The 13934-nt window shown below is 32.3% G+C and overlaps 1 protein-coding gene across 1 annotated transcript in view; it reads right to left on the bottom strand.

Moving 5' to 3' along the window:
- LOC147067448 (uncharacterized) overlaps positions 1-13934 on the bottom strand; it is a 62598-nt gene that overhangs the window by 25920 nt on the left and 22744 nt on the right. The window contains exons 6-8 of the mRNA XM_085953974.1: positions 5883-6071; positions 2263-2870; positions 68-222 (exon numbers count right to left, since the gene is read on the bottom strand). Of these exons, the coding sequence (XP_085810100.1) occupies positions 68-222; positions 2263-2870; positions 5883-6071 (952 nt within the window). The remainder of the gene's footprint in view (positions 1-67; positions 223-2262; positions 2871-5882; positions 6072-13934) is intronic.

Below are 13934 nucleotides of genomic sequence, written 5' to 3'. Positions count from 1 at the left end.
ATAATGAAGAATATTCATAGTAAAACTACAGATTTTCAATAATATCAATAGATGGGTGAATGTGTACCTTTTTCAATACCCTCATAGATGTCAAACTCCTCTGGTTCTTTGAACTCATAGGTGCTGTAATCCAAGTGGAGATATTTGAGCTCTTTTTGAACGGTCCGTGTTCCGTCATCCGTGTCAGCCATGTAAAATAAGCAGTGTCCGGAGAGCACCTCCCTAGTCAACAAAAATCATCATAAATAACAAGACTAAGAGTGGATTGAGACTAACTAACAAAAGTACTAATAAGACATTGAAATTTTTATTGATTCGTTTTTGAAATATGCAAGTAACCAGTAATATTGATTACGATGAAATCACCATATTACTACTGCACAAAATAACTTAAGGTTTACCCAAAGCCAGGCCATGATGACCCTATACCACTCATGACACATGGACTACAATTCAAAGTTTACATGGTCAAATTAGAGCATTCACGATTAGGCACCACATGTATGCGAAAAACTAAACAAACTCGGGAATTAAAAGAGCATACAAGATATTAAATGTTAAAAGGTTTTTGCGTTTAATCGGTTATTCAAATTTGTCTGAGACTCAGTTTACACAGAAACGTTGAAGAGTACAGCGAAGTAATTTTATTGAAGAAAGTACTTTTATGTGAATGAAACTCACCCAATATATTTATTAAATGTAAAAATTAGCAACTACTACTTGGGTGAACATTATATTCGCGAACAACTATTTACATCAATGAATAATTTTATAACACATCGAAAGTAAGAATTCGCCTCGGTTTTGTTTTGACTGCAGCATATTATGCAGAATTAAAAAGCTCTAATTATAAACCGCTACACTTACTTTGGTACCTAATCTATTCCAGTAAACTTACAATAAACTATGGTGAAAAAACATTATGTTTTTTCATTTTATTTATCTGAAACGTAATTGTTTTTAAGAATTGGGCATATTTTGCAGTGTACACCCGATCCTCTTTTTGCACGGGGGATACGTACCAAAGACAACCGTGCAAAAAACCGTATAAAAAAAGGGCCCATACAAAAATGGTAGATAGGTTCCATTACTTAACCCTTTCCCGGCGACCGTATTCCAGTAGGATACGGCTAGTACGTAACACATGGGCGACCGTATAGCAGTCAGATACGCAAACCTTGACCTGTGGATAACGCAAGAAATATTTTTCATGCGGCATTGAGAATTTTATTAAAAAATAGCCCGATCCATCCGCCTACTTCCACCTATATAACTTTGTCAAAAATATGTTGTTTTAATTTCATAATCATCGATCTTTCGAACCCTCTCGATCTATTGAGATTCGCCGGTACGATTGCATCAGTTCAAATCTATGCGGTATTTTACAGCGCCTGCGCACTAGGCATACAAATATTTTCATTCGAGTTGAGTGTGCGCCGAGTGATTTACCTTGTAAAGTTGAATACTCACCGCGATCTTTACAACACCATGTTTGCGGGAATAAAAGACAACCAAAAAACGAACCGAAAACAATAAATAATGTGTCGTCGAAATATTTCTAAATATGTACTTGAACTTGTGTTCTGGATTATGTCATTTATTTTAATACTCATGGTCATGTGTCACCCCAATTGTTTGAAAGTCATAAATCGAGCTCATTATTGAAAGTCGTAAATATGTGTAAAGATGCGTCCACACGGAATGAAAAAATATAATATATTATTATATTTTAGTTAGGACGATTGCGAGTTTTACCAATAAATTACGAATTACTATGAAGGAATATATAAAACGTATAAATAAACGTAAGTATAAAAAAAAACACACGGGTATACAACATAATATAAAATATAAATCATGGAATATTGACTTTTCAACTATATTACATATTATCTTTGCATGCAATTTAATGTTTATAAAATTTTAAAACCTCACGCAAAAAATGTTTTTATAGCACTTTACGATGCAAATACGACGGACGGGGTGTAAACCTGGGAGATGCAGGGTTCAATTCCCGGCGGGGTGGCTTACTTTTTTCAAAAAAGATTTTTTATATTGTTTATAATATATTCTCTCAGAAAGTGTTTTTCAAAATATGTATGTTCAATAATCAGAATGGTACATTCTTAAATTTTGTGAATTATTCGTTGAATCAAAGAAATAGTTAATGTACTATATGTATTTAAATCCAGAAGGTTCAACACCCATGATCAACACCTATGATACTGATATTTTAATAATTGGTAATAAAACGAAACTAACCAGCTGGGACTATCCCACGTGAGCATCCTCAAACGAGGCCCGCTGAGCAAAATCAACAAATCTTTGCAAAGATCTGTATCGATTCCCAGACACTCCCCTTCCAGCAGAGAGTCCAAAACGGCTTTACTGATGAGACCGCTATCCCCTTCGTGCTCGTTGGAATCCGACGCGCCCCCTCCTTCCGAGACCTTGTCCAAACCCAACGTGGAGAGCTCCGTGATGGCTGTGGAAAGTTTTTCTTCATCAGTTTTGCCACTCGTTCCGGAGTTGAGAATCTTTTTCAGATCTTCCTCGATCGATTCGCTGAGGTCATTCTTTTTGACAGGCACGATGTTTTCCTTTTCCATGGCTATCCAACAGTCTTGAACTTGTCTGTAGTGCTCCTTGGAGGGGTGGATGGAAAAAGCGGTGAGGATGCACTCGGCGGAGACACCCATGCTGAACGACAGGTATTGCCCGAGTGCAAGGAACCACGACGCGACAAGCTTCAGACAACTCAAGGTGAGGGCTTCATTTTTATCCACTTTTACTTGCTCGAGCTCGTTCAAACCTTTATTCAGCACTCTAATGTACAGTTCACAGATGAGCGGTAACATATCTCTTCCAAACTGAAAACAAAGAAATTGTTCGTCATAAACCAGATGTTTTCCAAGTATGCCAGTGGCGAAGGGTGACTTTTGGAAAGAGGTAGGCTGTGGAGATCAAAGAAAAAGAGCACACTTGTCAGGTATACTCACGAGAAATAAGACGATAATACAATATTACTACTGATGAATACACACTAAATCGATGAAATTTCAATAGATCACTGACGATATAGAATTTAGCAATGAATATACATAAATTATGTATTTTCCTATACCTACATGTAACATACGGCTAAAAACATATCATCGGTAAATATTATCAACAGCACAATATGACAAACAACTAAACAAAAAAATAATATACTTATATGAGGCGTCTAATTACAAAAAGCGACAAGTCCACAATTCAATATTTTCGGATAACAACGTTTTTATGTTTCAAGCTTCAATTACTTGTTTTATCGTGAGATTATTTGTTCTGTTGTATTCTATGTCGAAATTAGAACCAAATGGCAATTTGTTTCAGCCGATAAACTCATAAATGTAATAAATATAGGCAAAATAAAATCAGACATAGCGCTACTTGTATAGGTAAATCATTCTACAGTGGCACCATAGGCGATTCGCGCGTGTATTGAATTGCTTGCGGCAATGGCTGTTTCAATGCTAGCAAACAATACCACTACAACTGCAAGCCGCATTTGCCGCACCCATGGTGCCACTGTAAAACGATTTACCTATACCTCACTTTCTAATTTATTCCGTATAAGACACATATTTCCGTGGCACTGTCATGAGTTTACTAGATGCTACAGCATGGGAGACACCCTTTTCAATATTGAACATTGCCTTATTGGTTGACTTAAATAGGCGCGAAATCAACCAAGATTTAAATAATATGAAACACAGACTTGGCGCTTTTTGTAATAAATCGATAGGATAAGATCGATCAAAAATATTTTTTTTTTGTTGGGTTATGTCGCGTTTTGGAATTTATAGATTAATACATATTGTGTAAAATTATATAAAGAATACGTGCGTATTTTTTTCTCGATTTTGATCAAATGTGGACTTATCGCTTTTTGGAATTAGACGCCTCATATGTCTTATGACTGAATTAAATGATAAAAAATAATAATCATGAGATAAAATTATTAATTATTTTTAAAAAATATTCTATCTTTATAAATGACGTGATTGAACTAATAGAAATTATTTTTTAAATTATCGCATTATTAATTATTATTTGAAGAAAGCGCCAATGCGACAGTCTTACATTATTCTGACGATAGATGGCTCTCATTTATATATATTTTTTCATATTAATTATTATTCTGACGATATATTCAATTGGTTCCCGCACATTTTTTTATTTAAGTGTTTAAAGTTAAATATTTTCCATCTATTTTTCTTAGAAGGTAGGCTTCAAATAATCGCCTACTATGGAGCCTTCGCCACTGGTGTATGCTATAGGTAGCTGTAACAAAAACATATGTATTTGTTTTGCTTAAAACTCAACATGGAACAAGAAATGATGGATTTGGCCAGTTTGTTTCCAAGATTTGATCCCATCCTAAATGATATTTTTTATGGTATCATAAAAAAAAACTGAAACCACAGATAAAGAAATTTAAATATTTTCAATTAGTTATTTGAGATTTTAAGAACCCCGTGCATACGTGCGTTATCTAGTCAATTTTCGGGCGCTAAAGAACAATGAGTGATAAATGTAAAATAAATCCATATTGTAAACCGAAATCAAGTAACTATAGTATTGAATATCATTTACATTTTCCAACAAAACAAAATTGTATTAAATATCGATTATCTACCCAGTGTTTCCCAAACTTTCGACATCTGTGTGCCTATTCTATAATTTTCGTAAAACTGAGGTACCCCTCGTCAAAAAAAATGAATATACTTTAATAACAATTAAAATACATTTATTTTTTCCTTTTTTAGTACCTACATAAACAAAAAAATAAACGAAAAATAAAATATAAATAAAATAAATAAAAATATATTTTAATAACACTCATTATAATCAATGAGAAGGATGAAATTGTTTATGTTGAGACAGATCATAATTTGGATCCCCAGTTGTTAATTTTAATCTGAGATGCTGTTCCACATCCAAAAGCCTGATCCTTTTTTTGACCTAATGTTTACAAATGCTGAAAAAGCAACTTCACATAGATATGAAGTTGGAAATGGCAAGATGTATTTCAGGACTTTCTCTGTTAAAACTTGGTACACATGTAGCATTTGCAACCAGAACGATCTAAAAGTACAGCCCTTATATTTATTTTTCATGAATCCGTCTGAAACTAATTCCAACAATAATTGCTTTTCTTCTGCATGCGATAAACCTTTTAGAATGGATGTCGTATTAATGCTTGTTACACCAGGCGCAGCCAAAGCCCGGTGCAGCGCGTACCCCCATCAAACTTTTCCCGTACCCCATGGGGTACGCGTACCACACTTTGGGAAACACTGACCTACACAAATATGAACAACTACCAGTATTAAAAATGTCTTATTATATTATGGAAATTATAGAAACCAATGTAGTTTTCTACCTACACGTCATAGTTTTCCAATACAAGTAACATTCATCGCGACCCTGAGAAGTGTGAATTCGTTATATCGTGATATGTTTTTAATATTTTTTTGTCCCAGATACATGGATTCCAAATAAACTACCGATATTTGATCCTAGGATGATTTATACTGCTTAATAGTTTTCAATTTTTATTGCTCAAATTTTATGCTTCTATCATTCCATCATTTCAAATTTTACAATTTTTTCAGAAAAACAGAATTTTAAAAACAGGAGCACTTCCAGTCGCTAAAAACGACATTACCATGAAATTATTTTGCTAAATTGTCAACTATGCATAAGGTTCATAATTTGTTATTTTTAAATAACGTCGAGATCTTTACATTTTGGTCCTTAGAGAATAGCATTTAGTTATTTCCAATATCACTTGACACACCTAATCGGTGAAGGTGCAAGTTAAGATTTTGCATTACCTGATGCTGGACCGCTTGACAAACAATGAAGATGTGCGTAGCAGTCTCGGCGGGTTGCAGTAGCTTCTTCAAAGAAGGGGGGAGGTCATCGGGGCAGGAGGCATACAGAGAAGTTAGCTGAGCTGAGAGCGCTGCCAATTCTGAACCGTTTTCTTCCAACGGGCGCACCACGCAAGCCGCGAGAAGTACCTGGTATGAACATAATTACCAATTAATACAGAGCAAATCAATTTCTTAACACAGTAAAACCTTGTGAATACGAATTCCATGGGGCCGAAAATCGAAAAAAATTCCAATTACGAAATATGAAATGTATGGGCGAAAAATTAGTTCAGTCAATCTGTACTTTATGGTTGCAAAAGGTGGGGTAGAAGATTTTTTTCCCTACTTGTATATATCGTCTCTGTTCTGGCAGAAAACACTAACTGGACAATACTAGTTTTGAGTAATTTGACTTTGAAGTTGTTTAAAATGTTTGAAATGGTCTATCATGTGAGTTTATTAAGTAATCGTAAAAAGGATGACTTTAAAATAAAGACTGTTTATTTATTAAGAAGGTTTCCAGACAGTAAAGTTTGAAATAAAGAACATTTTGGTATAACTAACTCAATATGTCATTTTTTCGAATTAGTGTCTTCTGCCAGAACAGTGACGATATGATAATGAGTGAGAAAAAAAAAAACGAGTTTGCCAATTCAGATGACATCGGCACAACTTTTTGTCGCTATAGGATTGGTTTGTCGAATATCTGTTTTTATCGAAATCGACCTTATAGTGCAGAATGATTTTTTGTATCTAAATGGACCAGAACCATTTATAAAAAATGTATACCTATTTATTTCTAAACACAGATTTTTTTTTTAAATTGTCGAATAAACCTTGTTTATCTCTAATTATTTCGTGTTGTTTTGTCGAATGTGTGTCAATTCGACAGATCAGCATGCAGAAATGATTTCAAAAATACTATGTCAAATAAGTTATTTCTGTCGAATATCACAGTTAATTTCGGGATGCTTGAAGAATCTCTTAGGCCATCCTCCCACTGCGCAACTGAAATCTGATGGAACTGGTTGTGAAGGAACTCATAAACTGACCAATGTGATGCTTCGCACACGGCGCTACTGAAACCCAGTTGAAATAATAATCACATAACCTCAAACTATCAAACTGGACTGTCAGCTGTGTTGTACAAAAACTGACAATACGCTGCAGCGTTTACAATTATGTTATTTTAATTTTCCGATTAATATTTACTTTTGACGTCTCTGGTTGTTTTGGTTTTTACGATATGACGCTAGCGGCTTTACGAAGTGCTACCAATTTTGGTAAGAAAATATGATTTTTCACCGAAATCTAATGATGTTGGTACTACTGTTTTACGGTGACTGGAAACTTCAGAGACCGCGCGACTAGCATGTCGCATCTCTTCGCGACCGTTTTGAAGCTGAGAGATTCCAGTCTCGCCGTCAGCGAGCCGCCATTGAAATACATTAGCTAGATACTGGCTGGAATTTTAGTTTCAGTTTCGACGGACATAAGTTGCGCCGTGGGAGGATGGCCTTAAGGTTTGAATTGTCGAATATCACTTTAGCCAATCAATTTCGCGGTACACCAGCCATCTCACTCCGTTATTCGCGCTTTCTCATTCTACCAAATACGCCCATATTTAATCTTTAACGGTCGCTAGAGCTTTGTGTCAGATTAACATCCGTTTATGTTTTAAGTTTATACGTTTACTTTAACGTTTTTTTTTTTAATTATTCTACTTCAATCATGGCTAATTCATCACCGGTTCGCCCTGAACCACAGAAAAGATGTGGAAGTGTGAATTTTAACTTGAATTACTATGTTTTGTACTGTCAGATATAGTCAAAATCCCAATACTCAACTAAAATCTATAGGGTGACTCAAAGAGTGCCGTGACATAATATTTATTTTTCTTTATAATCATATTACTTAATATAGAATGGAACAAATGTATCAATTATTTTTCGTATTTATTTATTACAGTATATTATATTATTTAATTTTTGGTTGTGTGACATAAATCTACAGGCTGTTATTATGGTTAACTATATTGATGTTAAGTTTAAAAATGTGAATGTATTCCTTTTAATAATATTGTTATGATTACAGATTGAGAAAAAAGCCATAATTATATTATTATATTTGTTTCACGGTACCTATTGATTTGTACAATAATTTGTATTTTTTTCTAAATAAATGTTTTCATATTTAGACTAAAAACTTTTACTACATAGGTACTTAATTTCAGGATAATTACTATTATTGATATTTAATGAACAATCAGTTCTCAGTTCATTTAAGGTGATGTCTCTAGGTAAAGTTGTTATCGAAAAATAGCTAGAAAAGTTTATTAATCGGTAAATATATATTCAAAAGTAATGAGAAAAATAAAATAAAAAATTAAGATGTATCGTGGAGTTCTATATACCAAAAATACGTGTCAAATTCGGTACATTTCTATCGGGTGGTAAGAATGAATGACATAAGATTTATTATCAAAATTACGATAAAAATGTACGTAAATCTATTACCTAGGGAAACGCTAAACGTTAATTGGAATTTATTATATCCTTATATCTTTTTTTTCAAATTTAAAAAACATCGATTTAGAGGTTAGAAAGCATGCAATTAAAATCGAAACATCTCGGTTCAGACTTAATTTATCGCAAAAAACGATTAGCGTTTCTATTAAAAATATTATTTAATAATTTTTAGGCTAGTTATTTAAATTTAATCTTGTATTTTTGTATATTAACGAATCGATTGTAAATAAAATGAATATTTGACAAGACTTTATCGACATATGCTGCTAACGCGGAAATAAATCGAACTATTTTTGAAACAGTACTTGCATAGATTAAAAAATACATACACACACACATACATTGAAAATAAAGGTTCGCCAGGTACGAAGACAAAAACTGTGTTAATTCTGCTGTCAATAATTTTTGTTTGCGATATTGGAGCATATGTCAATGGACTACATATATCAACCTCCACTTTCTGAAATAGTGTTGTGTAATTATTTCAGATATTTATTACTGTTTTGACGTACCTACCTTTTATAAAGCGATTTTAAAATAAATATAGTTTCATAATAATATAAAGAAAGCATACGAGCGAAAATGCCTAAGATACTTCTGACACACATCAAATTTAATCTTTGTCTAGTAACTGTACAATTTATCCATATTTATGTTAAGTGTTTAAAATGTTATAAGTAAAAAAAAAATCGTCTATTCACGTGGTAGTCGCGAAAATTATGAACAATATACAATGTTAAAAATAATAAGAATTGTTAAAATTTCTAGTCACAATATTATTCAAAGACAAATTAACCCGATCAAAACAGCCTCGACAAACTTCCACTTCACTAACTTTTGTTCTATATGTTTATCCTGGATACAGCGGCAAACACATTTTGAAAATAGCCGATATACTGGATTATTTGTTAGTTTGGGTTAGTTTAAGTTAGATTAGGTAATCCTAACAAATAATCCAGTATATAGGCTATTTTCAAAATGTCTTTGCCGCTGTATCCAGGATAACCGACTTGTACCCTAATTTTAATTACATACATACTATTGTACTATATTTGGGCCATCAAACGTTCATTCCTGTCTACGGCCTTAAAATTATTATCTACGTGCCTATATAACTGTATGCCGTCCTGTCAAAAAGTGGAGGTTGATAATTTAGTATGTAGAAAATAGAAGTTATTATTAGTCTCCATAAAATATAGGGTAAACAATTCAGTGAATGAACACATAAGAGGTGAATTTGAAAATAAATTAAATTAAAAACGATTAAATGAACTAAGAAAATTATAACAATAGGTAGGTACAATAAATTGTGTATAACCGTGGTATTACTAATTTTATGCCGTGATGCTTTGATAGTTGAACTTTTCATAATATTTGGATCACTATTTAGTTGCTCATTTATCTGCTACATCATAAAGTCGTAAATATTGTTTTTTTATGAAGCAATCATAAATACAAAAAATTAAGATCTACTTTTCAATCATAGTAGATACCTAGGAATATGGTATAGGTGTTGATAATTTTTAATTATTTATTCGAGATCTTCAGGGAATTACAAAAGTCCACACCTAGAAACCACTGGGCCAATAAGGTTTCTTTTTATATCTCCAAATCCATTTCACTTACACATTTATAGGTAAAATAAATAAAACTATCTTTTATTTTATCTTGCACTGTTCTTTAAAATCGACATTAGATTTTTTCAAAGAAATAACGTTCTGTCTTTTTCTTAGAATATTATGTAATCAGTGGTGCACTTACTTCAAATTCTAAATTTTTTTCTTACGTTTTACAATTTTTTTTTTAATTTGTCACTTATTTTGTCCTTGGGTTTACTTATCAAGATTTGTTCGCATGTTTATTTACGTTTTTTCTTACCTCCAACTTCTTTTTTATTCAATTCGTTGCGTGTCTTACTTTATTCTTATCTCAGATATAGTTAGTTAGTTAATACAAACCGTCCACTCTGTGGAGGCCCATATGAACCCATTAGGATCGGACATGGTTGAAACGAAATGAATTGGGATGTCTATATAATATCGACATTGTCATAATTATAACTACAGTCGAACTCGGTTATTACAATCTCGGACATAGCGAGATCTCGGATGTAATGAGGAAACAGTCGTTGACATTTGGTATATGATTTTCTCCGTACATTTTTATTCACTGTTATAACGAGATACTTATCGGATATACCGAGCTAAAATACTGGTAATGTGTTGATCGTTTAAAGACATTTCGACCCTAAGCAATAAAATCCGATCGGACAGGATGCCGCCGGGGACAGATTACGTTTATGACACTAGTTAAGTGTCTAATTGTTGTTTTCGCCGACAATAAAAATACCTATTCTCTGATATAACGAGTACCGCTTATAACGAGCACATTCAGCCGGTCCAACCTTCCTAGTAATAACCAAGTACAACTGTATATTCCTTATTTTGTTTAATAATAATTCGAATGGCATTTGTTTTGCTATTCATTTCATATCATTCTTTTTTAATTGTCAATTGTACAAGATTAAACTCAATCTTATAAACATTTGTACTTAAATGTTCATTTACTACTATAAATGAATTTTACTGTAGAAAAATATTTATATTAATTCGTATTGACAACATAAAAAAATCTGGTTCATTGACTGGACAGGATACCCTTGTATTGCCACTGTAAAAAAAACTACGGTAAACAAAATGTAAAAATCATAAACACTTTAAATCAAATCAAATAGATATGTTAGAATTGTAAATATTTTATGGGGAAAATATTAATTGTAAATATTTTTACATAGGTAAGTAAATATATAATAAATTTAAATGCATTTTTATCAAGCTTGTGATTTTTAATATGTGGCGACACACAATATTTTATTTTATATTTTATTGCCATCTTGCCATCATCGACGAAAGTTTTTAGTAACACATTTTTAGAAATTCATGGTAGATGCCTGTAGATGCCTTTAGATGGCGTTGAAGTCACATTTGATCGTAAATTGAGGCAAAGAATTCGCCTTAACAGACTAATATAATGTTCTATTTATTTCGAGGCTAGAATTGAGAATATTGCAATGATGATAAATTTTCGAAAATCGGGCTAATGCGGTCAGTAGGTATAATAAGGTATATATTTATGAATAAATTACGAAAATAAGTACTATTTTCAAAAATAATTAAATTACATTTTGCATAAAGATTTCATCGCCTTCTATTCTAACATGCATACTTATGTATTTGTTAAAATACATTAAACTTTTGAACCAATAACCTCAGATGAATTCTGAAAGTAAGTGTCATTTTCCTAATAAGTATAACAATGACATAAAAAAAATATAAAACTTTTAATGTCTACCTATCAATAATTAATAATTCATTATTAATTATGAGTATTTATTTAAACATTTAACGTTCACACTTTTTGACCACTCAGTACTTCATGGCCATTGAAACAATTCACTCATGTTTGGAATGTCGAATGTCCGAAATCTGTGTCGAATATCCACTATTCTCAGAGGGCGCTGAAAATTTGTCGAATATCCACGGTGCGTATTTGAAAACAAAAGGTGTTATCAATGAATTAAGTGGTTAATACTGTTATCATTTTCTTTAAATTGCTTTGCAATGAATACAGCATTCATATGCTGCAAAAACAACAATTCAAATACCTCAATGTATTTAAATATAGGATAATGAAATTTGTTTTTCGTCTCCTGAACATTTGACATTTGGTCTATTCGACAAACCTATCCTACAGCGACGTTTTGGCGGTCAAAAAACCGCAAAATTTTCTCAAATCTCAAAAACGGTTGGTCGTAGAAAAAATATTGTTATATACAGAATTAAAGCTTAGTAGATTTCCTAAAATGTTTATATAATACGTTTTTTCTATCTCTATCCGTTTATGAGATATTTGCTGTTGAAAAATTATATGTATTCGAAAACACGCGTTTTAGTAAAAATCAAACTTTAATTGCTTGTTGGTTGAATCTTTAGTTCAATATTTCGTAAAATAGTGCCCTGGCATAGAATCATCTTATGTATTCATGTTTCGGTGATAGTAAACAGTTCAAAACTAATAATATCGAGGTTATTAACCTTTTTTTATCAGTGTTAAGAATGAACATCTGTTAAAATATTTTCAAACCTTGGAAGTGATTTTAGATACAGGATAATACAGGGAACGGTTTTATTACAAATTATCATTAGTATTTTGAAGTTCGGAACAAAAAATCGTAACTTTTGAAATTTCGGAATAAATTCGCAAAATTTCACTTATTGCTAGAAATGTGAAAACTACGGCATTTGTCAATAATTTTCAGATATTTTATGGGTTATCATATGAAAATTGATTACCCTATATAATACAAGCAGTTTTTTAAATCCTTAGGACGTAATTGGTTTTTTATTTAGCACTTAACTTAAAATTCTGAAGAAAAATAAATGAATTTTTTATTGATTGAACTTATACCCTATCTCGAACTTGAACCCTATCTCGCTTTAAATATTTTTTTTTTCTTTTCTGTTTTTTAAATAACCTCAGATTTTAAATCATATTAGAGCATCCTTATTTTACTTATGTACAAAAAATCAAATGATTCAAACACATACTTTTTGAGTTATTAACATTTGATTGATGGAAGTCAATTTTGTATTCTATATATTCTATATAAAAATAAACTTGGTCGCCAATGGGTTAATGTGTTTTTATTTCAGTGCAGTCCAGCGCCTTTATTCCAATGTACCCACCGCGAGTGGAATGTAGGCAATTGGCTAGAGTGCTAAGGAAGGAACCAAGGTGATGAAAATTCGATAATCTGGGCGTGATATATTCCACTTGTGGTGGGTATATTGGAATAAAGGCGCAGGTAAATAAATCTCACAGTACTATAGCAAATAACTAATTTAGTCATTCGTCTTCGTAACCCTATTATCAGTTTCACTATACAGTCGAACTTGGTTATTACGAGGAAGATTAGACCGACTGAATTTGCTCGTTCTATCAGAGAATAGGTATTTTTAAATGAGCAGTCACATTACACAAAAAGTCGAAAATAAAAAATCTGAAAACCATCGTAAAAATCCCCGAAACAAGCATGGCATTCATAAACTACAAAAGAAGTTGTTTATTGTAATGAACACTGGTAGGTACCTACGGACTTCACAAACCTTGGATTTTTCAACCTTGTGTGTGGATACTTTTCATTATGTTCGGTGAAAACAACAATTAGACACTTAACTAGTGTCATAAATGTAATCCAACCCTGTCAGCATCCTGTCCGATCGGATTTTATTGCTTAGGGTCGAAATGTTTTTAAACGATCGACACATCAACAGTATTTTAGCTCGGTATATCCAATAAATTGCTCGTTATAACAGTGAATAAATGTATGGAGAAAATCATAAACCAAAATATCAACGATTGTTTCCTCATTACATCTGAGATCTCGCTATGTCCGAGATCGTAATACCTGAGTTCGACTGTA

Source organism: Rhyacophila brunnea, unplaced genomic scaffold, assembly GCF_057557595.1.
Source record: "Rhyacophila brunnea isolate RB1 unplaced genomic scaffold, BYU_Rbru_1.0 scaffold_4, whole genome shotgun sequence".
In the NCBI taxonomy this organism is placed as follows: Eukaryota; Metazoa; Arthropoda; class Insecta; order Trichoptera; family Rhyacophilidae; genus Rhyacophila; species Rhyacophila brunnea.
The sequence above is the reverse complement of the archived record's forward strand: the minus strand, read 5'-3'. Positions and strand labels throughout refer to the sequence as shown.